Source organism: Lissotriton helveticus, chromosome 1_1 (assembly GCF_964261635.1).
Source record: "Lissotriton helveticus chromosome 1_1, aLisHel1.1, whole genome shotgun sequence".
Lineage (NCBI taxonomy): Eukaryota > Metazoa > Chordata > Amphibia > Caudata > Salamandridae > Lissotriton > Lissotriton helveticus.
This window is the reverse complement of record NC_136057.1, coordinates 378,802,075-378,829,960: the sequence shown is the minus strand read 5'-3', so window position 1 is coordinate 378,829,960 and position 27,886 is coordinate 378,802,075. Positions and strand designations below refer to the sequence as shown.

Here is a 27,886-nt window from a genome sequence, read left to right as displayed (position 1 = left end):
GTCCAAGAGCCTCTTCAGTATTTTGCAACTGTGTCCCCCAATGCACCATGGAACTGTGGCATCGCTGCCAGAGTCCCGCAGCTTGAGGTGAGGAATCTGGGATCACAGCAGCCCCAGGAGGCCCCAGCTGGACTAGGAGTCTCAAGAGAGAAAGAATCAGGCACACCGAGACCGCAAGGCCATTCTACCACCAAGCAGTACTGAATCCCAGAAGAGGTCACTACGAAAAGCCAACCGCTCCTACCACTACCATCAAGCCTGAGCGGTTCTGCCATATGCAATAACCGTGACCCAGCATAAACTCTGGTGAAACTGCCTGCAAGCAGAAAACCTACAGTGGCCGTATGCTGCCTGGACAGACTGTTTAGAAACAATTTGGCCATCCCAAGAAACTGTGCCTTCAGAGGGTGAGAGACCACACCACCAAGCCCCAGACAATTAGAGTAGAAGGGAAGGATACATTTCTACCGTGAAGCATTTCAGACATTGTGCATGTGCAGTATTGTGCTTTACTGTCGAATAAAGTACTTTAGTGTCGAATAAAGTACTTGTTTTTTTCCAAAAAAGAAGCACTTGGCTGGAAAATTGTGTTACTGTGCTAATGAGTGTATTGTTGAGTGCTGAGCCAGTGTATGCTGCATCTACCCATACCCCAGGAAGTAGAGATAAATTACCACAATCCGAACAGCTGTGGCCCAGCGACCCCTGCCAGACCCATTGCCCCCTGAATGAGTGTGCTGTGAAGGTATCAATATTTGAGAAGTATTCTGTTCCTTGAAACAAACTTTGAACTGTTCCTTAAAGAAGCATTGATAATTAAACACTTTTAAAAATAGGTACAGTCTTCTAAACTTTAATTATATTATGAGAGAAACAGAAAGGATTCCTTTGACACTGCACCCTTATTAATGTTATGTTTATATACGGTGCAGTAAGGTACAAGTGATGTTTGTTAGGAGATGAGTTTCCAAGATTAGAAATGACTGTTACTTGTTGAATTACTTTTCTATTGGCTAATCAGAAACTCAATCCATCTCAGGAGGCACACATGTATGACTGTAAAGGTAGTTACCTTCTCAACCGGCATTGAGTTCTGTAAGCATTTCTATGAGGAACTTATATCATGTATTTCAATTTCAGGAAATATCACTTCATACAAAGACATATGCGTTGGTTACACAGAGTTGTTCATAAGGTATATCCTTCAACTTTGTCTGCTGAAGAATGTGGGTTGTTTATGACAGATTTATAAACGCTTCCCTTTTTGTATTTAGAAATTCATTCCAATCTGCAGGTGTCTGTGCTCAGTGCAGTGACAAGTGAGATCTAGTGTCTCTGTTTTCTCTCTTATCCCAAGCCCTTCACCTCTTACACTATTTGTTTTAGATTTTAGATTGTGTGAGGTCACTACTGGCTGAGGTGAAGGCTGGAAGAGTGCACCACTCCTGTTGCAACCAGAGTACACGCTTGGTACTTCCTGACATGCCACCTGTTAATACTACCGACTGCCTCATATTCTGAAGGAATCTTTCCAATCTGCCCCCTATCTCTGCATAGGTTATTTAATTTCCATTTGGCAAGTTCCTTCACTCCTTATTTATAGCTTAAAAATAAAATAACCCCTTCATAGTCCTACAACTCATGTAACTGTATGTCATTTATGCATTTAGAGAGAATCCTCGCCTTACTCTGTAAACCTACTCTAACCATATGCTATGATGATCACCATTGCATTCATAGTCTAGTATTACATGAACAGATAACAGGACCAAGAGTGTACACCGGTTCATCAAACTGAAATTTAAATCCCCTTGGCAATGTACCAATAATTTTTTTATTTTATATTTAATTTAGTGAATATAAAGTTCAAAACTATCTCTATTTGGTATTGTAGAAACCATAAAAGAAATACAAAATGTACTCTCAAACAAGTGGATTTTGAGTCATCAAACAACATTCAAGAAAAAGAAGTTGTGTCATCACTAATGTACAAAGCGCACAATAATACATTTGTAAAACAAACAATCCAAGCAGACACCAATGCAGTAAGACTGCAAGACACAAAGCCCTGAAATCATTAGGTCCTGATGGAAAACGAAACATGCACATATCCTACCATAAAATTGGTAAAAAAATACAATGCAAAACCAGACGTGCATTTAATTTCCTGATCCTAACAGACAATTTGAAAAAAAGGAGCAAACACTGTAACATACATCCGACGGTCTAAAAACTGCAGGCAAAGCAATGGCATCCATATGCTCCTCCAGCACCAAAGATTTTAAAATAAGCTTAAGAAAACGGAGAAACAGAATTGATTGTACAGACAGTCCATCAGAAGGGCATGCAGCCAGGGGAAGGAAAGACCCCTGTCAGATGTTAGACAGTATAAAATAACCTCCCTGTTAAAACTTCCCTCTGCGTTAGACCACACGCTGACCAAGAGCAAGAGTGGAGCCAACCGGGATGGAGGTGCCCCCAGAATATCCCTCCCAAAACAAATGAGAGGCTTGTATGATGGTGGAATAGCGCTCCCAGACCTTCAAAAATACTACTGGGCAGTCCAATTTACGGCAGTCAATCATTGGGTTCACCTTCCTCAAGATTAACCTACCTATACAGAGGGCCTGAACAATAGGCAACCTTGGGGCTACCTTACAGCGATCTACAGGGGGAGGCACTTCACTTTATTCCCAACTACGAAATCCGTCATGCCAAAAATGGCACACAGCACTGGTGACACTGGGATGGCGGAGTTGGATCACCTGTGTCACCCCACTGTGGGACACAGCAAAACTCAGCACACTGGGCAGACAACAGGGTTTTAAAAAATGGGACCTTATAGGCCTGTCAAGAATGGCACATGGGGAAGTGACATCCTTTACAGACTTACAAAGGGATTGCCAATTGGCACAGTCAGAACAGATCACTATCTCCAGATTAGTCATGCCCTATGCACAGCGATACCATGGGGAGAGGAGCTTCCTGAATCCTCCCTGTTGACAGGCTGATTGACGACTAAATGAAGAAAAAGTCAATCTCACTAACTTATTGAAACATTTTAAATAACTTTCCTGAACTCTTGATTCGACTTTTGGAAGTCCGTGTGTCTGATCTGGGCACTCTAGATGATGAAGAATGGCAGAAGTCAATTGCTTCCCCTAGAGAGTGAGCTATACAATCGCGTTTATAACTTATACAAATAAAGGTTTTACACAGGTCCTACTATGCTTGTACAACATTGGTCAAAATGGGCAGGGATGAATCAGCGATGTACCCCAGAGAATGGGGTCGGGAGGGCACTATTTTTTCATATGTTGTGGAACTGCCCGGTGCTTCAGAATTATTGGGGGGCGGTGACAACCTGTATTATGAATATGTGTAGGGGGCTATAGTAAAATCAGTAAAGTGGTGTCTATTAAATATTTAGGACGAAACAGACCTGACCAGCAAAGTTCGCATCTGGGTGATGCTAGGCTTTATGGTGGCCAAACGCAATATAGTACCAATGTGGAGGGCAGCGTCCACTCCGATTCTGGTGGAGTGGAAAGCAAATGTGGATTGGTGTATGCTGGCAGAAAGGGTGGTGTATGAAACCAGGGGCTGTCCAAATAAATGGACCAAAATTTTGGGGGAAATGGAATGACAACAGAGAGATGTTATGTTCAACTATTGACTGAGTTCATCCAGCTGAGCTGTCGAAGAAAAAAGTCTATTACGTGGCTGAATAACCATAGCGTGCCAGCGACATTGGGGCACAGTGAGTGTCCGAAAGCCAGTGGAGTCAGTCCACTGTTGTTCTGTGTCTTAATAATGTATACTGTCATATTTGTTGTCAATGCAATGTTATGTTTGAATATCATAATAAAGAAGATTTACAAAGCAAAAATAGTGGAGCCCATCTTGTCCTATCAGATATGAAGGTTTGGTTCTGCTCTGAATGTAAAAGGAGATGGGAACTAGGGAGAGGAAGGTTCAAAAGACGTCTGCAGATACGATTTCCTTCAACCAACAAAGAGGAGGTATTTTGATTCCCCGAACCCCCGCACCGTAAAAGGCAATGGTACACACTGCATGTTGTATAGGTTAATGTATAGTAAAATGGTACCCCTTCGCACAAACTGAGGGAGATTAAGTACAGCTCCAGCTACCCTAGTTAGGGGCATATTAACAAGGAAAGGGAAAATTAACGCTAAGGGCGCTTAGCGTTAATTTTTTTAACGCCCTCTATCGCTGGATAATATCGCCTGGTTATCACTTTATTAACAGCGCTAACCGCCTAGGTGATAAAAAATTCAGCGATAGCGGCATTTTGGGAGGTTATCGCTGGTAATGCAGCGATAAAACTACAAGGATAGGGATATCCTTGTTGATAGCCCATGGTGGACTTAGTCATGTAATCCACCTTCCATTGGATTACATGGCTAAGTCTGAAAATTAGCAGACGTAAAAAAGCAATGTTAACCATGGTTAGCGCTGCTTTTTTTGTCTCTAACAGAGTTAGCGTGAAGCTTGATAATAGGAGAAATGTCGCTTAGAGGCATTTCTCCTATTATTTTGCTCTGGAACACCCACTTTGCATCTCATTAGAGATGCAAAGGGAAGCATAGTAAAAAAGGGTGCTAACATGCGATTTTGCATATTAGCACCCTGTGGTTGATAGGGCGATATTTTTTTAAAGCCAAAAAAGCGGAGATAAAGCCCTTGTTAATATGCCCCTTAGTTTCAGATGGGAAGTCTTGCCCTGTGGCTGCCAATAGCCTGATGAATCGAAGATCAAACGAGGTAACAAAATTTTTTCACGCAGGTCAGGGAATGGCCTTCCACTGGCAAGGACGTCAGGTCACACGCCATAATATGGGACTTCGCAAAGATACTTGACGTATCCAAGCTGCCCTTAAGAGAAACACAAGACTACACTACAAAGAGCAAGGCTCTCAGCACCCTATCAATCAAAATGGCATCATCGGAGTATAATAATGCTGGAACAGGGTTGTTCGCAATAATTGGAACATCACACATAGTTTCAACCAGGTGACAACTCAAGTGGTTGACATACAGAACAAACAATAAAGGTGCCAAAATACATCCCTGACGCACACCACTCAAAAGGGGAAAGAAGTCAGAGGTTTCTACTGCTGCGCCATAGCGCACTTTTCAGGTCCAACCTGCTAGGCAGTGATAGTAGGTTTCTGATTGTCATCATCAATTACTTTTCAAAGTGGCTGTACTTTTCTTTTGTTAGAAGTTCTGATTCGACTTCAGTCATTTCCTTTTTACAATGTGTATTCTTAATTGAAGGTCTGCCTAAAGAAATTGTAACTGACAACAGCACTCATTTTGTTTCAAATGAATTTGAAAGTGTTCTGGGAGAGGTCTCTGTTAGACATTTATTGGTACCATTATATAGTCCGGCCTCCAATGATCTTGATGAGAGATCAAACAAGTTGTTTAAAGAAGGTGTACAAACAGCTATGGCTAATAAGTTGGATGTGTTCAAGTATGTTAGTCAAAAAGTCTGGAGTTACAATACGACACCTCATTCTACCACTAATGTTTCTCCTTATGTATGGTTGAGAGGTAGGAAACCCATTTCCCTTCTCAATCCAACTTAGTTGACGGATAAAATTGATCAAGCACATACTGTAGATTTGCACAAAGTAAGAGAACATGTGAAACAAAAACACGCATTGTACAAGGAGAACTATGACAAAAGAAACATGTTAAAATAACCTCTTTGTCTCCAGTTGAATGGGTTCTTATTAAAAAACCAATTAAGGTTGGCAAGGGACAATCTATGTTTACGGAACAGGTCAAAATTCTTAAAGATTCTAAAACTGCCTCCTGGTCAGTGTCCCCACTGACCAGGCCTAACCCTTCCCTTTTTGTGCACATCAGTCACCCCTATGGAAGGCCCAAGATACCCCCCTGGGCAGGGTGCAGTGTATGTAAAAGGTAGAGCATGTACTAGTGCAGGTGACATGCTCTGAAAGTGAATGGCAGCCATTTTCATTTTTCACTATTGTATGGCTATCTTGCTCCATAGATTAACATTGGGGATGCTGGCTACAGTGGCTTCCAGTATCTAGTATCCCTGAACTCAGAATTTAATAACACATCTTTTAGGAAAGGTTGTTTTTAAATCCTGTGTTTGAGAACAGCACTTTTAGAAAGTTGCTGTTCTCTTGTCTGACCCTTCTGTGTGCCTTGGCCTGTTTGTGTATTGACTGTCTGGTTTGAGAGTGACAGGGGCTGGGGATTCCCCAGGAGGCTGGCTGAGTCAGCCCTAGGCTGAATGACTGCATTTGCAACTTGAATGGTGGGAGGAGATAGCACCTGGGCCTGAATAGGGCTGTGCCTGCCTTCCACAATGCTGGCTCCACCTCCTGCTGGGCGGCTGACGACCCTGCCCCTCACTCTGAAAGGAAAGGAGAAGCCAGGCAAACAAAGTGCTCAAGCAACACCCAGAACTGGTTTAGACCGGGCTCAGGGCCCACTTGCACAAAGAGAACAAAGACATTTAGGGGTATAAGTACAGGACCCCTGACAACAGAAAATTAGATCATCCTGGAATCAAGAAGGAACCTCGGCCAAGGAGAAAGCTGACTCTGAAGAAGGAAGACTGTCCTGCTGTTGCTCTGCTGGACTGACCTGCTGTTGCTTTGCTGCCAAGGAGAGGGGAAGGACTTTGCTAGTGTGCTCTGTCCCCTGTCTTGAAGGAATCTCCAAGGGCCTGAGAAGAGCAGGCTCCCTGTTCTAAAGTCCCAGGAACAAAAGGACTTCACCCCCAGCTTCCCTGAACTCTGCTGAGAGAGTTCTGTCCTTCCTAGAGTGCTTGATCCAGTTGTGGGGCCTCTGGAAGTTGTACCTGTGCTGGGAAGCTTGAGACTAAGCTTGAGGAACTTTTGCAATTGAAAAGTGCTGCACCGCTCGCTTGCGGAGCGCATCCCCGACAGTGCGAGAAGATTCCCGCCGCTACGAAGGTCGAGATCGTCGCAGCGTCTGTTGCCGCTGCCGGAGCCGTCGCATCCTTCGTTTGCGGGACGCACCAGACCGGTGCGGGAATGTCTAACATCGCTGCGAGTGTCGTCGCAGAGCCTGTCGTCGCTTGGTGAGATCGCCGCACCGCTTGCTTGCGGACCGCATCACGTCGCTGCGAGCATCGTCGCAGAGCCATTGCATCGAGTAGCTGCGAGAGAGAGGATCACCGCTGGATCGCGCATCGTCGCCCCGGAGATCGTCGCAGCCCCTACGAGATCATCGCATCGTGCCTTTGCGAGAACAAACCTCCTACGGAACCTACGCACCGGAATCCATGCAAGTGGCCTTCCTCCCCATACAGACCGGATTTGTCGCAACACGCCCACTGCTGCAGCGGGGCTGACGCAAACGCCTCCCCAGGGTCTCAGGAGCAACGCATCACTTGTTTTCCACTGCACCAGCTTCTGCTTTTGGAACTTTGTCGCAACTAAAGGTACTGTAAACTAAACGTGACGCAACTGTGAACTTTTCACGTAACTGTGGATTATTTTAACGCAACCTGAAGAATTTTTATCGCAACCTTAAGAACTCTTTTGAAACCATATTCTTGAACTGTGTATGTTGGATTTTTGTCGTTTTGGTCTTGTGTAGTTTAGATTAAATACCTTTATTTTTCTAAACTGTTGTAGAGTCAGTTTGTGGTGTTTTCACTGTGTTACTGTGAGTGTTGGTACAAATACTTTACACATTGCCTCTGGTTAGCCTAGACTGCTCGTGCCAAGCTACCTAGAGGGTGAGCAGGGGTTATCTCAGAGGGTTTCCTCCTTACCCTGACTAGAAGCAAGGGTCCCTATTTGGACAGTGGTATCTACCCATGCCAACTAGAGACCCCCAACAGTCACCACACAGGTAGTTAAAAAAAATAGATTCTTTATCTAAAAATCAGGCAAGACCAAATAACAAAAATGCCAACATACACAATAAACTCTTGTTGCAAAACGGTTTTCTTATAGTGTTCTTTTGGTTTATAGTTCAGTTATTATCCAGGAACTTTGGTAAAGACGCAGGCCCAACAAAGGGGACTCAATTAAGATAGTTCAGCCAATCCATGTGTCCTGGTACCGCAGCGGGTATCTGAAAATGCTGCATTTCATATTACGGGACTCAGACCTTTGCTTAAGCCCTTGCTGCCCCTCGCACTCCAGATTATCTCAGTCTGCTGCCAAAATTGACCCAGGCAACCAGCGCAACACACAGCCCGCCGGCAGTGCACTCAGTGAGCACTGCAGCAGGTGGGAGCTCCCGCAAGGGACAGGAGCCAGTTACCTGATGGGAGTGCGCTGGGCAGTCCGGGCGGCTCAATGGTGCTTCCCGGCGAGGCAGGATCCTTCTTCATGACACTCCCAGCCTCCGGCGCAGCTCTCCTTGTCCCGGCCGAAGCGTGGGGAAGCCCTGGAGTCAAGATTCTTTTTCTTTGTGCTCCCCGGCCACAGGCTCAGCTCTTCTCTTCTGGGCAGGACATGGGGAAGCCCTCGGGATAGGACCAATGGGAGCGCAGCACGCCGGTGACACTGCGGAACTCCTGGGCGGCTGGAACCAATCCCAGCGCGGCCCTCCGATGACGATGAGGAAATCCCTGGAGGCTGGGGCCAATCCCAGTGCGGCACAGCGGTGACGTCACCGGACCTCAGACCAGCGGCGGTGAAGCTTTACCGCGGCTCCTCTCTCCACGGCGAACCCGGCCTCTGGCTATTAGCTCGGGATGCGGTGGTGAAGACAAAGGGAGGTTACACAGCACGCTTGGAAAACAGGAGCCGGTGGTGAATAGATACCGGCCCTCAGTGGGTGTTTCTCATCACAGGTGGCTTTCCTTGTGTGCCGACTGCACACCGGAGAACAGACCACCCACAGGCACCGACTGTGCACCGCAACACGCACTTAGCTTGCAATAAAGGTCATTTCGGGAAATCTTGATATCCCCTTGTTCCCAAAAGGAGGCCAGCTCTTCTCAGGCCCTTGGAGATTCTAGTCAGACATAGCACACAGCAAAGTCTTAGTTTCAAGCAGGTGGGGGAAACACAGCACACAGCAAAGTCCCCTTTTTCTCTCCTTCAGTTGAGTCAGCAAAAGTGCAGGTCAGCCCTAGAGCACACAGCAAGGGCAGTCTTCCTTCTTAGTTTCTTCAGCTGTTCTTCTTCTGGCAGAGCTTCCTCTTGATTGCTTGATTGTAGAAGTCTAATTTTCAAGGGGTCTCAGTTCTACTTTTATACCCCGAAGTATTTGTTCTTCATGTGTTGGGGGTCCTGGACCCAGTTCAAACCAGTTCTGGGTGCACTCTGCCAGTGCACAACTTCTTCCTTTGAGAAAGGGGGCAGGGTCTTCAGTCGCCCAGCAGGAGGTGGAGCTAGTCCTTTGTGGAGGCAGGCACAGCCCTACTCAGCTACAGGGATCTCCCCACCCACCTCTCTAAATGCATATGGGCCTATTCAACCTAGTGCTGATGCACCCAGACTCCTGGAGCCAAGACACCTCACCAGACCCTGTCCCTTCCCAAAGCCAGACAGTCAATCCACAACCAGGCAGAGGCACATAGGAAGGTTTGAACAGAAAAATAGCAACTTTCTATAAGTGCTATTTCTAAATGCAGAATTTAAAAACCATCCTCGCTAAAAGATGTGTTATTAAATTCTGAATTCTAGGGTCCAGACACCATGCCTCCATCTTGTTCCTATGGGAAGATAGGCTGGTACAATGGTACACAGCTTTCCTCATTCTGTCCTATGGGCAAGATGGCCTTTCAAATAGTGAAAACATTATATTGGCTGTATTTCACTATTAGAACATGTTACACACATCAGTACATGTCCTACCTTTCACATACATTGCACCCTGCCCAGGGGGGTACCTTGGGCCTACTATAGGGGTGTCCTATGTGCACAGAAAGGGAAGGGTAGGGTCTGGCAAGTGTGGACACTTGCCAGCGCGACATGGCAGTTTAACAAACTGCACGCAGGCACTGCAATGGCAGGCCTGAGATTTCTTTTTGGGCTACTCATGTGGTTGGCACAATCAGTGCTGCATTCCCACTAGTGGCATTTGGATTACCAGCCATGGCATAATCAGTGCACTCTTCTAGGGACCTTACAGGTAAAGCAAGTATGCCAATCATGGAGGACCAATCACTTTTAATAATTTGCACCGGGAGCACTTGCCCTTTGACACTGATTAGCAGTGACCAAAGGGCCCAAAGCATCTAAACCAGCAAAAATGAAATCCAGCATAGCATCAAAAACACAGGAGGCAGAGACAAAAAGTCAATGGTAACCATGCCAAGGATGGCAGGTCTTACACAGAAGAGCAATGTACCTTCCAGAAGTAAAAACAATTGGAGGGCACAGTCCAGCCTCTGATGGGCTCAGACGGGCCCGCTCTTGGCCCAGTGTTCGCCTGAGCACATGCCCGGGCTTGACCGAGCACGTTCCGCCCTGCGGGACATACAGGCTGTATAAGTGCAGAATAGGTTAAAGTCCCCTACTTCTCACTGCAAAGACCTATGTAGCTGCTGGGGTATGTATTCTTTCAGCCCAGCAGCAAAACAACACAGTATTTCATATCTGAGAATATTCATAACAGTGTTTTATTTTCTGCAGTCCTCTGTAGAAATAAAGTAGTACAAAATAGCTCACCTTCAAAAATTGGACAGAGCCGTCTCCAGCAGGTTACACCTCCTTGGCTTGTGTACTGCCCCAAGGAGATTTCAAGGAAGAACACTGGGATCCCACATGTGAAGAGGAAGATGAGGTACGGGATGAAGAAGGCACCTGGAAAATTAATTATGTAATGTTTCATATTTCTTGGATGTAACTTTCAATCTTTGAATCTTAGCAACAAGACACCACATGTAAACCTTATTTAAAGAGCAGAATGAACCATGGATGAATCCCAGAGTTTCACTGCCATAGCCAATACACCCCTGCCACACTCTATTTCATTTATTATCTTTGCTCCCATTCATTTGCACATTTTTCCCCGATGGCTTGGACTGTTTCCTTTTATCTAGTCATCATCATCATCAAACTTTATTCGGTCATTAAGACCATTAAAGTGTCTATTCTTTTGTTTACATGAATTCAAGTAAGGGGCCAAATGTACTAAAAGCCAAGTCACAGGGGTTGCAGAACAACATGCCTAATGAATTTTAATCATGCAGGTTGCTTGCAGAAGACAGAAAGAAAACCCAGATCGAGGTACAGGCACTAGAATCACAGATACTGACACTTGAAACGGAACATCTGCAAACCAAAGAACCGAGAACCCTTAGGCGACTGTCTGATCTGAAAACTCAGTATAGGCAGCTGGTGACGGGTGAGGCGAAGACGCAGGCCCTGGCTACTCTACATCGTTTATACGATGTAGGAGACAAATCCGGGAGGCTCTTGGCCTGGCTAAGTAGGAAAGGTAGAGATGACCGCTGGGTAGATAAAGTGAAGGACGATCGGGGGAACTGGGCCGACACAGATGCTGAGATAGCGGAGGCATTCGCTGCATTCTATAGGTCCTTCTATGAAGCGCGGGACCTGGGCTCAAAAGAGGATGCAATGTAATACATGGCACATATTACTATTCCGGAGCTTGAAGAATCGGACCAGGCGGACTTAGAGGTAGACATAACGGAGGAAGAAGTAAGGGCGGCACGGACGAAGCTCCGACCGGGAAAGGTCCCAGGCCCAAATGGTTTCCCAGCAGAATTCTTTAGGAAAACGGCGGATCTCCTGACCCGCCATCTGCTGGGCCTATTCCTTGATGCTGAGAAGGAGGGGCAGTTCCCCCTGGATCTCAGACGGGCAACAATTGTCCCGATCTACAAGCAGGGGAAGCCGGCGGACGATTGCTCGTCCTACCGCCCCATCTCCCTCGTCAATGTAGAGGCGAAACTGTATGCCATGATCTTAGCACTCCGCATGCGACGGGTGGTATCAGGGTTGGTCCACCTAGATCAAACGGGGTTCATCCCGGAACGGGCCACCAGGTACAATCTAAGACGGACCCATAACTGGCTCAGGGAGGTGGAGGACAGGACTGAGCCCCACTGGTTCCTTTCCCTGGACGCCGAGAAGGCGTTTGATGCTGTCCACTGGCCCTTTCTAGAGGGTGTGTTGGAGCGCATGGGATTCGGGCCCAAGTATAGACATAAGATCAGTCTCTTGTATACCAGCCCCAGTGCTAGGGTTAGGGTGAATGGGGCGTTATCGGAGGCCTTCCCGATTCAACGAGGCACCAGACAGGGATGCCCTTTATCCCCCCTGTTGTTTGCGCTATCCATTGAAGTGCTGGCATGTGCAGTGAGACAAAATGTGGGGATTACGGGGTTCCGGATGGGGCCAGCAGACGGAGCAGATGAGAAGCTGTCCCTGTACGCGGACGATGTACTACTCTATGTTACACACCCGGACATTACCATACCGGCACTGTTTGAAGAATTAGACCGCTACAGGAATAACTCAGGGTACCAGATTAACTGGCACAAGTCGACGATATACGATCCACAAGGTAGGGAGGACTGGCCCATACTGCCCAAGAGACTGAAAACAACTAGGGAAGGGTTTATGTTCTTAGGAATATTTGTCACAACTGATGGTAATCTCTCCTACGAACGTAACATCAGCCGGGTCCTGCGCACTTTCTCTGACGACGCTAGCAGATGGCAATCACTCCCACTGACGATTCTGGGGCGGGCAGCTATGTTTAAAATGGTCACGCTCCCCAGATTTCTATACGCATTTCAGAATGAATACTTTCCCCTGCCATGCAAGACATTTCAAGACATCCACGCGGCGTTGAGGTCCTTCCTGTGGCTGGGTAAGCAGCCTAGAGTAGCTCTCTCGACCTTACAGAGACATCAATATGATGGTGGGATATCCTTGCCTGACCTAGAGGCCTATTACTGGGCAGAACACTTGGCACTCATAAATGAATGGCTTCACGCACCTGCCACACACCCCACCTATGCACTAGAACGACACAAGATGGGCAGCCACAGCTGTCTTCATTACATCTATGGAGGAAGGGTGCAGGCCAGATTACTACCGGCTACTAAAATTACGCTGGGAGCATGGAAGAGGGCGACAAAGGCAACGCAGTGGGAACACAAACCGACGAAGCAAACCCCATTGTGGCACTGCACCTGGTTGAAGGAATTACACAAGTTGAAGGGGTTCCGGGAGTGGGATGCCATTGGTATGTCTACTCTGGGGGATGTGATTAAAAAAAGGAGTGTTACAATCCTTCCCGTCGCTCCAAAAGGAGTATGGACTACACCACACCCAGCTCTTTAAATATATGCAACTCAGACATGCATGGAGGGCGGAAGGGCCATCACTGGAGGCACTCCCCGAATATGCCCCACTAGAAGGCCGCCTTTTACAGGAACAAATCCCGGTGAAAGCTGTGTCCCTGACATATAAAACCATCATGAATAATAGACCAAACAAACTAGAAGGCCTCAGGAACACATGGGTTCGGGAGGTGGGAGAAATGGATGATGTAGACTGGGGGGTAATACTGATGCACCCTAGAGAGGTAGCGATCAAATCGTGCCTCCGTCTGATCCAATTTAAGGTCCTGCATAGGTCATATTTTGATAGAGTACGGCTTTATAGAATGGGGAGGATACCAAACTCGTGCTGTCTACACTGTGGCCATGATAGGGGAGACTTCCTGCACACTATTTGGTCCTGTCCCCGCATTCAAACGTATTGGGGGGGAGGTCTTAGCTGAACTGGGGCAGGTGCTGGAGACAGACATCCCGCCGGACCCGAAAGTAGTACTATTAGGAATGACCAATGATGTTGACCTAGCACGCCCACTCCTAATTTTTCTGGGGCTGGCCTTTGTAGTGGCCAAAAGGGATATAGCTAGGAAATGGGGGACGCCTGATGCTCCGCTGCTTGAGGAATGGAGAAGGGGCATGGACCTATACATGGCAGCTGAAAGGGTCACATATCGGGCGAGGGGCTGCCTGAAGAAATTCCGTAGAGTATGGGGCAAATGGAGACACTATCACGGCCTGGTTGGAGGACTATGAGAGATCGCAGACACTGGCAGGCTTGGGTATCAGAGAGGGAGTGAACATTTGGGGCTGGGAGATATTAATGCAATGGACTCTGCTGTTCGTACTAGGGGACTACTTAGGCGCTGGACTTTGGGGACTGACGCATAGAGAGGGCTGGGAGGGGACAGGGGAGGAGGCGCTGGAGAGGTGCTTAATAATGATATGCATGTTCTTTGTGTTCTTGGCTGCAAGCGTAATGGAAATGGTGCAAAAACAAACAAGGGGAGAGTATGGGGTGGGGGAAAAAGTTAAAAGACTGTACTTTGTTTATAATATTATACTATGTATTGTCATATACAATGCAGACGCAAATACAGAAGTTTACAAAAAAAAAATCATGCAGGTTGCTACTTGCGAATCCCTGTGCTACAGAAATAGTGGCTTACAAGGAACAGCAGACTACTATCTCTGTATTTGGATTCCTAATTTGTGTTGCGCATTTGGGAAAATACAAAACATCTGGTGGAGCAGGCAGTGGTCCTATGCACTCACGTACCAACGCTTACTCCCCCATTGGTGCTGACACCATTTCGCAAGGTGTCCCAAGGAGTATTATTCATTTAACACACATTCCAGTACAATATCAGTTACCAGATTAAGGGGCACATAAATCAACATCTGAATTTGCGATTACCAAATAGCGGTTTTTATTGGAAAGCAAACAGCCAAGGCAGTGTGTTCCCCATGTCCACAAGTAAGTGTGCACATGGGAAGCACACACATGCCGCAAGGGCATGTGTGCGCCTCAAGGCACTTTGAAAAATTAATTTTTGTGAATTTTTTAAGCATGCACAAATTGCCATCAACTTGAAGATGATGGTAATTAGTGTTTCTTAAATGCACAGTGCACATTTAGTATAGGCCACATGCATTGGCAAATAGGGAAACACAAATTGCGATTCTCTGAATGCATTCGCAATGTAGGTAATCGCCAAAAATTCAAATTACCAACATTGTGAATGGAAAAGGGTACATCCATCAGAAAAGGCCTTTTTTCCATTCGCGAACGGGTCAATTCTGCGAATCGGTCTACTTGCGACCGGAAAAAAGCTTGATGCATGTGCCCCATAGTTTGCTTTACAACCTTTAAAAAACTCACATGGGTCTATTGAGAATCGGAAAGACTGGAAAAGTTGTCGGTTGGCAACTGACAGCTAGCATTTAATGTTCCCCCAAAAATATTTTAAAAATGTGAAACAAAGCTGAATTAAGATTAAACGATATAATACAGAACAATTTCTGCACTGCTAGGTTGAACACTGTTCAAATAACTTCTCATTGTGTTGTGTGTTGTGTTGCGTTGTGTTATGTAATTGTTGTATGGCTTGTACCTTGCTGGTAAAACTGTACATTTGTTGCACAACATAAACTTAGGAATTGTGCCAGACTGATTCTGTGCACACCCTCAGGATATGTTGGTCTTTAGTCCTGCTACGTCACAGTTCACCAGCTGCACCCCTAACTTTACAGGGTAACAAATGTGTGCGCAACCTTAGAACATGACATCCCTGATCCCCCCAAGGAAATTGTGGTAACAGACCAGAACCCTTTTGTTTGGACTCTCACGCTAGGCGTTGCAATATTTATTGAAGCATTGTGATTCTTGAATAAAATATGTGCACTGCGTTAATCAGTAGAATGAAACAGAGTAACGTAATTAGCATTATGAGAATAGTGAAAAAGATGAGCAAATCCACCATTGTGCAAAAACATGCTAGCATATAAATACTGTGCAAAGTGTACTCCCACCTAGCGCTCCCTCTCCTACTCCTGCCTAGGGTGGGTGATCTGCCAAATCTCTTCTGGGTGGTCTAACTTCCCATTACCTGCATGTAAGTGTCATCAGGCTGTCTGTGTTGGTGTAGATCTGGACATCCCTCATGTTGGAAAACAGGAATCTGCTGAGCTGGAATTCCAGCATGCAGTGACCTCACAATGTCAACTGAGGGCTCCACTGCCTTAAACAAAGAAGTGGTTCTGTATATATAATAAACAGCACCCATGTGGTCATGTCGAAATCCCAGTCAAGCTGCAATTGTTTATTCTAGTTTGATAGCTTTGTCGCCTATCGGATAACAAAGAAAATGACATTTGCGCTATGAACTTAATCCCTTGTACTGAATACTGAAGGTGTCGTGATAGTGTGCCTACAAAGTAGAAATGAAAACCATGCCAATTCAGTGAATTGTATCCATCATTGTTACGCACACTACTTCTGTGTTTTTCGGTGTTGAGCTTAAGACAGATGGCTTTTGTACAGTTAGGAAATTCGGCAATGCAGGCAGTGAACTTGATTCTTGTGTTGGGGGTCTTGTCCAAGAAGGAGAGCAGGAGTGTGCTCAGCGTAGGAGAGAATGCTGATGTGTTCATGTATGACATTAGCTAGGAGATCATATATGCATTGAAGGGAGTGGGGCTGAGCAATGAACCTTGGGGCACTCTAATCAGGCAGCTTTGGCTCCTCTGTCAAGGATCGTGAGGATGTCATTTGTGTCAATGATGAGTGGTCTTTTGGAGAATATTTACAATAGGACTCCGAAAGTAACCTAACCATATATTACCCAAGTACTATTGCTGCCTATGATTATTGGAGGCAACTGCTTCCCATTTGTCATGAGGGTGAATCCAGTCAATCCTGGTGGCCATTATCACTATGAATGCTCAGACTTGTAATTTCACTGTTGCCATTATTAGTAAATGCCTAAAACTACTAGTATGTTTAGTGGTATGTATTGATTGAAAAAATTACATTTGTTAAGGTTAAAAATCACCCTCATTGAATCAGTGGTAGTGGTGAAACTGGGCACAAACACTGTATGCACTCGATTTAACATTACCAGGTGTGTTCAAATTGTGCTTCGCACACCAGGCCTCTCCCCCACACACATTTCCTGCAAATAATATCTAGAGCAGTTTGAATAGGGAAACTGTAGATAGTTGAATGCCAGGAGGTGTTACAGTCGGTACAACTGAACAATGTGTTATTCCCCATCTCTCTCTTTTTTTTTACTATATTTATTATTTTTCAAGAAAATGCATAACACAAAAAAATATATACCGAGTCATGGATACAATATTCATAATCACATGAATCTGAATCAGAACATAATAACATTTGTCTTAAAGAACAAAAAGAAAAAAAAGGATATTAGAAACAGCGGAGAAAATACAAGAAAAAATGAACATATCAAAGGATAGATCAATGCGCAAAGGGGGCCCAAATCTTAGAGGCCAACTGAAGCTTTCTTCTCCCCCTTGGCAAATACACAGAAGACTCCAGATTATGCCAAGCTAACATCCTAGCTCTCAAATTAACAAATGTAGGAGCCTCCGCACTTAGCCCCTGTGAGGTTATACATAAACGTATCATGGCCATAGCTATGAACAGAAATGCTCTAGTATACCTTGATCTTTCGATAGTTCCAGAATATACACACCCCAATATGACTAACTCTGGAGAAATCTCAACTGGAACTTGTAGCACCTGATTTATAAAGACCACGATATCCTCAAGAAAATCCCTCAAATTTGGGCACAAATAAAACATATGGATTGCATCTACCGCTTGAAATCTACACCTAGAGCAGGAGTCTCCCTTGCCCTCCCCCATTTAGCGATTTTGGCCGGAGTATGATATAAATCGAAGAGAGCCATATAGCTTTGCGTACGTAAACTACCTGATACTAAAGCATAGCTAGCTAGCTCCAGCGCCGGTCTCAGATCTACTCCTTTAATACCCAGTTTCCCCGCCCACTTATTATTCTGAACATCCAAATCATCAGGAAGATCTGATGAGAGACATCGATAGGTAACTCCTATTCTAGCCCTCGTTTTCACAGGTTCAATTAAAGCAATCTTATCATAGAGAGTGGGAGTATTATGATAATATCTATCTAGAAAGCTCCTGATCTGAAGATATTTAAAAAAATCATTAGAGTGTAGATGAAACTTTTCCCTTAAAGAGGAGAAGGAAGCCAGCTGCCCATCTAGACTTAGATCACTAACATTTTTTAAGCCTATGCTCTGTCATTTAAAAGTGACACTAGGGGGCGGAGCTTGCCAGCGCCGATGGCGGTCGCTTGACTTTAGAGCTCCGCGCCATCGCCCACTATATCCTGCAGCTATCCTGTCTCAACGGACCCCAGGGGCCGGAAATCACGCCCCCATCTAGCCGGACACCTCCGGTATCCTGTGCAGGCAAAATCCTCCCTGTTCCGCTCCTGAGACGCCAGCGAGGGGCGGAGAACCGACGCGGCTGCTAGGCCCTGAAGCCACGGACCTCGAGTGAGCACACGCTGCCCTGCGTCACCTGACGTGCGGCGCCGAGGTGGGACCTGAGCCCGGCGGCCTACTTTGCCCGGAGTTACGGCCCTGGAGGCGGCGGCAGGAGCGGCGGGGTGGAGCGGCGGCTTGTTCTTATTGCCGGACATCCTTCAGGGGCATTACGTGATCAAGAGACTGCGCTCGTCTCGGTGGTGAGTGGGGGCTCCTGGCCGGCTCCCGCGTGGCGCTCTCTTCTTTGCTGGCCTCCCCCCTCCCCCCCGGCTGGCGGAAAGTAGCCATTGACTACCTGGACTTTGCCCCCTGTGCTGCGGCCTTTGCTGCCCCTAGGGGCTTTGTGGGCCCTGGGAGTTGGCCTGGAGAGACATAAGGTTAAGGCCGTGGAGTGACCGGAAGCGCTCTCACTGAAGGGTATAGATCAATTGCGGCTGCTCCATCACTGACCAGCCTACGGAGGGACTGCGCCGCCATTAGTCAGGAGTCGCGCCGCGATGCCAGGCGATCACTAGACGGCGAAGGGTGGCCTTCCTTAGGTGCTGCATTGGGGAGGCCAGTGGCGACATCGCGACTCGAGTTCGCAGCGGACCATTACTGGAGTGATTCGCCACGGGTATTGCTGTTCCAGCTACCTGTTGCCTGGCGATTCTCATTAGGGGTGGTTGCTTATCCCTCCCTCGGGACAGCAAGATGGGCAAAGGCGATAAAGCACAAAGTAAGCTCCCCTTTGAGAACCGCCACTCCAAACCCTCTGATGCCCAGACGCGGATGGCGCACCCATGTCCAAAAGCACCGACAGTACGATCTATTTGGACATTAAAGATTTGCTGATCACCATGGAGAACGGCCTCCAGGACAGTATGGCATCCCTTGGCACCAAGATTGATGCGCTTACCTACCGGATGTATCGCATGGCGGAGCGCGTTGACAAACACGCGGAGTGCCTGGACATGTCCGAGAGGCGCTTGACGGAAGTGGAGGAGGCCCAAACGGAATTGGACAAGGACCGTCAGCAGATTGGAAAGCTTCTTCAGGTGATACAAGACAAATCGGAGGCCCGTTCGCGTCGATCTAACATACTGATCACTGGAGTTGCGGAGACGACACAAACCGGAAAAATGGAGCTATTTGTTGAAAAACGTCTTCTCTTGTTACTTGGGGACGACGTCTTCTCACCAATGTGTATAGTGGAGAGAGCGCATCGCACGCTGGGCCCTTAACCCCGTCCGGGGTTTCCCCCAAGGTCTATCATCGCGAAACTTTTAAACTATAGGGACCGCGACACGGCCTTGCGGATTGCTCGAGAGAAAGGGACCCTGCAATACGAGGGCTCAGCGATTTCCATATATCCAGACTTTACGGCAAAGGTGCAGGATGAGCGTAAGCGTTTTGCCCCATATAAAAAACAGCTGAGACAACTGGGGCTGGACTATGCCATGCTGTACCCAGCTAAGTTGAGAATTAACCGGCAGGGCCATTCCCACTTCTTCACGGACCCAAAAGATCTCCAAAAGACCCTAAAAGCGTGGACTAAGGAGTATCGGAGAGACCTCGGCACCCAAGTGGAAAACGGGAGCAATAACAGCCAACTGGATGAACAGGAATGAAAGAGCAGGCTGGTATGCTGCACAAGACCCAAGACCAGACTCATTCTATGACATAATGTTGCTACTCTAATATGCTACTCGACCTTGCTGGAACTGCAGTTTCTGCTCCAGACCGGGGGCAGTCAATGGGTCGCCTGGACACACGCATGGATACGACCTACCTAGGTTATGGGTGAGATCATTCCGAACTTTATGCGTTTGCTATACTAACTTATGACTATATTGACTATGTGTACTAGCAACATGCTCCGAGATGGAGATGGGTGTAGATTCCACATATACAAATATTGGGTTCCGTACGTGAGAGGGCCTTATATCTGAGGTGTTTGGAATGATGTTGCAGTACTTCTGTCCGTTCAGATTGTATCATGGGGCGATGGTGTTAGGGGCGGTCCTCAAGTCGTAACTTTTCTGAGTTGCTGACTTTTCCTCTGGCAATCTCGGCCCCAGCGCTGTGTGCATTTTTTTGCTCCCTTGGGAGCCCTTTGGTATTATCAGGGAGGGGAGTTGACATGTTAGGCCAAGTTGGGGTTGGTCTACTGTGGGAGGGGGGTGGTAGGGTTCAGGGATGGGTTTGTTCAGTTGCTCAAGGTAAAATGCATATATCTCCTACTGACACAGGACTCACATGGCACATGCAGGCGACATCGATTGTGGCGGATCACATGACCCGCACTAATGGCGATGATGGCGGATAGCGAGGCCCACACTACCCCGCCCAGGCTTAAGATACTAACGTGGAATGTGCGAGGTCTCAACGACCATAGGAAGGTTAGGAAGGTTCTTAGCTACCTACAGCGTCAACATGTTGATATTGCGCTCATTCAGGAGACTCACCTTCCAAACAACAGTGGGATGCTTAAATGTAGGGGCCTGGAGGGGAAAACAGCCACTGCGGGTTTCACAACTCACGCCAGAGGAGTGATGACTTGGCTAAATCCAAAATCCACACTAACGCAGCACACGCTAGAGGCGGACCCTGAGGGCAGATACGTTGTTTCCAGGTGCCCTGGTCCTGGACTGACCTTGGTAGTTATCAACACTTATGGCCCCAACTTTGACTCCCCGGAGTTTTATCGGGCCGTGGAGGCCAAGGCACGCCAACATGACCCGAATCTCCTGCTCTGGGGGGGGGGGTATGAACCTCACCCTTGACCCTGCACTAGATAGATCATCGGGTCCATATCGTAGACCATCAGCGGCAGCTATAGAGTTACAGAGAGCTATGACCTGCCTGGGCCTTGAGGATGTATGGCGGTCACGCTACCCACAACAGGGAGGCTACACACACAACTCCGCTTACCACGACATACACACCAGAATAGACTACATGCTGGTTCCCTCCTGTAGAATGGGTGCAGTTGGTGATTGTAGGGTGCTACCTAGGACATTATCGGATCACTCTCCTGTACTCCTGGAGCTGTTGACGCCAGGCAGATCCATCCCCCCTTTTACCTGGTGGTTCCCGCTATACTCGCTACTTGATCCGGTGTTTAGAGGTGAATTGGCGTAAGCCATTGACACCTTTTTTTAGACCAATCTGGGCTTGGTTGAGAGCTTTCAGACCGTCTGGGAGGATTTTAAAGTGTATATATACGTGGTGTGGCTATGTCAAAACACTCTGGTATACTTAAATCTATCAGGAAGAGGTTAGCTGAGCTGGAGAAACAGCTGGGGGAGTTGGAGAGGAGACAAAGAGAACAAGCAGACGAGACGGTGATGGCGGACATCAATAGGCTACTGTCTGAGTACCACGAGGAAGCAGATAGGGAAATCAAACATATGGGGAAGTACGCCACGGCCAGAGTCTATGGAGAGCGTGACAGGCCTGGCGCTCTGTTAGCCAGGATTATTGGAGGTACTAGGAAGCGGCACACCATTATAGAAATAAAGTCACCCAATGGAACTCTCCTTTCGGACCCCCTGGAAGTGGCGGGCGCTTTTAAGGATTACTACTCGGAGTTATACACGTCACGGGGTGGGAACCTTGATGATAACATTGAGGACTACCTTGGCCATATAGACATCCCCATGATCTCGAATTCTGATAGGGAATTCCTTATGCAGCCGATAGAGAAAGATGAAATATCGGATGCTCTGGCTGCAATGAAATCGGGTAGCGCCCCTGGCGCAGACAGCCTTACGGCTGCCTTTTTTAAAGCCTTTAAAGACCAGCTCATCCCACACTTGTCGGCCCTTTTCGACGACATCTGCGTGGAGGGCAGTATGCCAGACTCCATGAGGGAGGCACTTCTGATAACTATACTGAAGCAGGGCAAGCCCAGGGAGGACTGTGGCTCATACAGGCCTCTCTCCTTGTTAAATGTTGACACAAAACTATTTGCCAAGGTTTTAGCTACTCGGCTAGCCCTTTTGGCTCCTGCCTTGGTCGCCCCTGAGCAAGCGGGGTTCATCCCGAGCAGGAACCTGACTTACAACACCCGGACTGTCCTGGGCGTGATACAGCATGTCCGTCAGGATAGGAAAGCGTTGGCGGTCTTCCTAGACATGGAGAAGGCCTTCGACTCCGTAGAATGGTCATTCATGGGCAAGGTCTTAACGAAGATAGGCCTGGGACAACCTTTCATTCAAATGATAGGGGCACTGTACTTCCGACCTCGAGCCAGGCTTCGATTGAATGATTTAGTCACCGACTCGTTTCCGATCACGAGGGGCACTAGGCAGGGATGCCCACTTTCGCCCTTGTTATATGCCCTCGTGGCCGAACCCTTGGCCTGCGCCCTGTGGGAGTATCATGGTGCTAGGGGTATAAGCTTCCCTACCTATCAGATAGTGGTGTCTATGTATGCGGACAATACATTGCTTTATGTCCGCGACCCTGACAATAACCTGTCGCCCGTGCTTAGAGAGGTGGTCCGCTACGGCGCCTTGTCTGGCTTAAAAGTCAACTGGTCAAAATCACTAGCCTTCCCCTTGACCCCAATTACTCAACCAACCACCATGGAATTGCCACTACAATGGACGACTGACACGATCAGATATTTGGGGGTCCAACTACACATAGACCCGGAGACCATGTTTAGAGCTAATTACGGCACAGCGTTCAGCAAACTTGAGGATGATGTGGAGGTCTGGTGCAGGCTCCCCCTTTCCTTACTGGGACGGATTGCCATCATGAAGATGGTGGTGCTCCCGAGATTCATTTTTCTGTTTTTTGCAGAAAGGTGCTAGACAGAAAGCTTACAACAATAGCTCATTCGTGTGATCAACATATAAGAGTGATATAAAATCATCAGACACACCCACTATATAACTTTATTATTTGTACTAGTGTGTACTGGTGAATTAAAACGGCTGGTAGCTTAATCTTGCATACCACTACCTGATACCAGGTAGTGGTATGCGCGTTTCGGCTGGTAGCTTAATCTTGCATACCACTACCTGATACCAGGTATCAGGTAGTGGTATGCAAGATTAAGCTACCAGCCGTTTTAATTCACCAGTACACACTAGTACGAATAATAAAGTTATATAGTGGGTGTGTCTGATGATTTTATATCACTCTTATATGTTGGTCACACGAATGAGCTATTGTTGTAAGCTTTCTGTCTAGCACCTTTTTGCACGCATTTCTGTTTATGTGTTGTACAATTTCTGTGTTTTGTACACTGTTTTCGTTTGGAATTGGAATGGCAACCAATGATGAGAAAGGGGCATAGAATTGGTAACATCTGCCAAGCTCCCCGAGGGTTGTTCGCCCGTGAGGTGCCTTCCTTTTCCACCACACATTTTTTCATTCTGTTTTACATTTGTTTAAGTGTGGGTGGATGTACTGTCTGAATGAGGGCAGACATTATTGACATGTTGAGTTGAGTGCTACCTTGAAGTTTTAGATGCAAACAGTGATTTGCTGTGGACAGCAAGACATTAGAGAACACACACCCCACTGTGAAGAGGAAAGGGGGGTTTTCTGGCACTTTGTAATAACATAACCAGAAGAGTGTACACTCATGTTGAGTAGATAAGATACTACTAACCGTCCCGGGTACAGGGATCTTTTTGTGAATTGACCCAGCAATGGTGAACCAAAATGTTGTAGCATGGCAGACCAGTAATAGTATAGGAGATTAGGAACAGCCCAACCCCCACGATCCCTGGGAAGACAAGTCCACTTCGCAGCTCTTCGTGCCCGGCGATAGCCCCAGAGAAACTGAACACAAACTCTCTCAGCCCTGGCCAACGTTATCTGTGGAATCACCAGGGGAATTGTCCTAAAGAAACATAGGAACTTTGGGAGGATTAACATTTTCAGGACATTACAACGACCAAAAAGTGACAAGTGCAGGTGGTCTAGCCTCTCCAACTTAATGTTAAGAGAGTCAACAGCCGGGAGAAGATTTAAGTCCGGAGTTTCAGTAACTGCAGGGGAAATTTGAATCCCAAGGTATGTTGCTTTCGTTACAACAGGCACATCCGAAAGGGGCATACTTTCCGACTGAATAACCTGAGTTTTTGTGATATTCAGCTTATATCTTGAAAGAGAAACCGAATTGTGCAGCCAGCGTCTCTAAGGCAGGGAAAGCAGATCCATGCGATAACAAGGATCCCCTGTGTCTAAAAAATGATTTCTAGGGCAGGGTCAAACAGTGTGTAGGTATCTCCCTAGACAATCTGAGCAGTACATAGATACGTCATGCTAAATGCCAAGTTTGTGAATTGTCAAACGAACCAAGCAAAACAAATATAAAAAATCTAGATTTATTCTGTATTTTTAAAAAAGGTTAAAAACATACAAGATTGAAAATCTTTGTGTCATTACAATGCAATGCATGAAAATATTCAATCATAAAGTACAATATACATTAAATGAATATATAAGAAATCGTCAATAAACAGATGTAATATTTGAACAATGCATGATATTGCATAATTAAAAGAGATTAGAATAGTTTCCGACGCGCGTTTCGGCGCTATACCAGCGCCTTCTTCTAGGGAATCGAGCTACAGATTCCTGGGTTTCTAAGAACCGGTAGCAGGTAAGAGAATGAAAATCTTCTTGTCTTTAAAAACACGGACACGATGGTTGTTCTGTAAGGGAGTATCAATAGTAGAATATTTTCATGCATTGCATTGTAATGACACAAAGATTTTCAATCTTGTATGTTTTTAACCTTTTTTAAAAATACAGAATAAATCTAGATTTCTTATATTTGTTTTGCTTGGTTCGTTTGACAATTCACAAACTTGGCATTTAGCATGACGTATCTATGTACTGCTCAGATTGTCCAGGGAAAGCAGATCCGACATCGTTAGTTAAAACCACAATGTCATCAGCATAGGCCAATATCTAATACTCTACCCCCTGGACCCTGATTAGAGCGATAGCTTTGCTCGCTTCAATTATACTGAGAAAAGGCTCAATATACAGGGCAAAGAGCAGGGGGGAGCAGGGACATCCTTGTCTGGTTCCCCTACGGATCTTAAAACACCCTGATTCTTGCCCTGAGATGCGGATCGTAGCGACTGGAGAGATGTATAATGATTGTAGAGCCTGAATAAACTCAGTGCCAAATCCCTTCCATCGCATCACAGACCATAGGAACCCCCAGGAGACCCTGTTGAACGCCTTCTCGGCGTCCAACAGGATCACACTGAGGGGGGATCCCGTGGTCTGAGCCCAGTTCAAAAGTGCAATGACGCGCCGGACATGGTCGGTTGTATCCCTGCCCGGGATTAACCCGTGCTGATGGAGTGAGACCAAAGGGACAATAACCCGAGCGAGTCTAATAGATAGAATCCTAGAATATATTTTGCTATCAGTATTGATAAGTGATATTGGCCGGTAAGAAGCAGGGTTTAACTCAGGTTGCCTTTCTTTTTAAATAATACCACTGTAATTTTACGCCAGGAATCCGGTATAGCACCAGTCTGTGCGGCCCTAAACACTGAAAACATATCCTGGCTTACCAATGCAGAGAACGACTTATAAAATTCTAAAGAGATAGAGTCAGGGCTGGCAGCCTTACCATTGGCAAGAGATTTGATTGCCACTTCGGCCTCCTCCCAAGTGATTGGGGCTGGAAAAGGTGCCGCATTACCGTGCCGCGGTTTGTACGCGCTTAGTTTTAACTTTATTTGCTTTTTGAACTACTGGCCGTTTTATTTCGTTTTGCTCAGTTTTAATTGTGAACTGGTTGGGCTCTTTCCCCCCCCCCCTCATACCTGCATATAATTGTGGAAACTGCACCACCACCGTTTTGGTGGACCCGGGTTCTGTGGGTGGTCTGGGGATAGACGATCGGCGCCATTTTGGCTTGGGACGCTGGTCTTTCGGCGGGCGCCATCTTGGAGCGTCCCTGCGCTCCTCCCTCCATTTCTCTGCCTATTTAAAGTCGCTCTCTACCGCGCAGCGGGAACGCGCAGTCGGACGCCGTCGCTTGCCGGAGTCTTGCCAGAGTCCTGCCCGTCTGCGCCCGTCCGCTCTAAGGACGTGAGCTGGGCGCTGCGGGCCCCTCCCATTTAGCACCTTCTGGAAGGTAGGATGATTGTTTACACCAGTGCACTGCTTCGGGCGATTGGGCAGTCCATTCCACGATGCGTTTATGCACCTACCCATCCCTTGTGTGGCCCCTATCAATGTGCCTGCAAGGGATGGTCTCTCGACCAGCCAACGGGTATCCGGGACTATGACAACTCGGCAGCTCTATTGGAAGGCAGAAGTGTGCCTCAGCTGAGCAAGTGTCGTGTTCATGGTCTGCGTATTTTAAATCTTAATACCAGATCTCTGGTTAAACATCATCTGTCTATTATGGACCTTATCACCGACGAGGAGCCAGATCTGTTTATCATCACTGAGACCTGGCTCCAGGACACAGACACAGCCATAATTAATTTGGCTTGCCCTCCAGGATATTCACTCTTTACGCAGAACCGCCTGTCAAGAGGTGGAGGTATTGCCTTAGCTATAAAATCCACCTTTGTGTGCACTTGGACGGGTCTGCATATTGCGGGGTGCGAAAGCGCCCTGTTTAAGATCACCATCAGTCCTCAGTTCACGCTGTCTGGGATGGTCGTGTACCGCCCCCCAGGCAGTGATGTAGCATTCAGGGGAGCATTCCCTGAGGCGGTTAGTACGCTAGCCAGTGACTGCGCCAATTTTTGCATCCTAGGTGACCTCAACCTCAATTTTGATAATCAACAGACCCCGGCCATCAGTGGTTTTCTGGCGGATCTGGAGGCTCTTCAGCTGATCCAACTTATCACTCAATCTACACATGTGGCTGGTCACATCCTGGACCCGTTTTTTACTAACTTATCGGATGTCCAAGTTTTGGCTATCTCTCCATTGGGTTGAACTGATCATTTTTTGGTGTCCGTCTGGCTACCTCTCCCCGAAACCCCTATTATTTCATCTCCTAAGTGGATCCCTCGGCGGCACTGGAATAAGCTCAGGCTAGAGGACCTACATTACATCATTACTGAAGAGCCATTAGGCCCCCTGCTTAATGTCACCTCGGGCTACGACCAATTCTGCAGCTGGATTACCAAGGCGCTTGACAAGTTGGTGCCTATCATCTCAAGTAAATCTAGCTCCAGGCAGTCGAGTCCTTGGTATGACAGTGCCCTCCGTGCCCTGAAGGGTTCATGTAGAAGGGCAGAAAGGGAGTGGCGGAAGACGTACGATGTCGCCAAAAAAAACATGTATTTGGCTTCTGTCAAGCTCTACCATCGAGCTATTTGTAGAGCCCGTCCGCCCTTCTATGCGACGGAATTCCGTAACAGCCACAATCCATCGAAGACCATCTTTAAAGCCCTTAAAAATCTGATGGCTAAGAGAGCGGCTCCGCAAGTGGATGGTTCTACCTCCCATTGCGAAACTTTGGCCGCTTTCTTCTTGGAGAAAGTTAAGACCATTTATCAGTCGTTTCCCAGCACGACGCTGCCACTC

The 27,886-nt window shown here is 46.9% G+C and overlaps 1 protein-coding gene across 4 annotated transcripts in view; it reads right to left on the bottom strand.

The window, feature by feature from the left end:
* Positions 1-27,886, bottom strand: part of LOC144809415 (sodium- and chloride-dependent GABA transporter 2-like) — a 944,332-nt gene that overhangs the window by 642,479 nt on the left and 273,967 nt on the right. For all 4 annotated transcript variants that reach the window (XM_078673711.1, XM_078673714.1, XM_078673713.1 and 1 more), the window contains exon 3: positions 10,668-10,802. In XM_078673711.1, the coding sequence (XP_078529837.1) occupies positions 10,668-10,802 (135 nt within the window). The remainder of the gene's footprint in view (positions 1-10,667; positions 10,803-27,886) is intronic.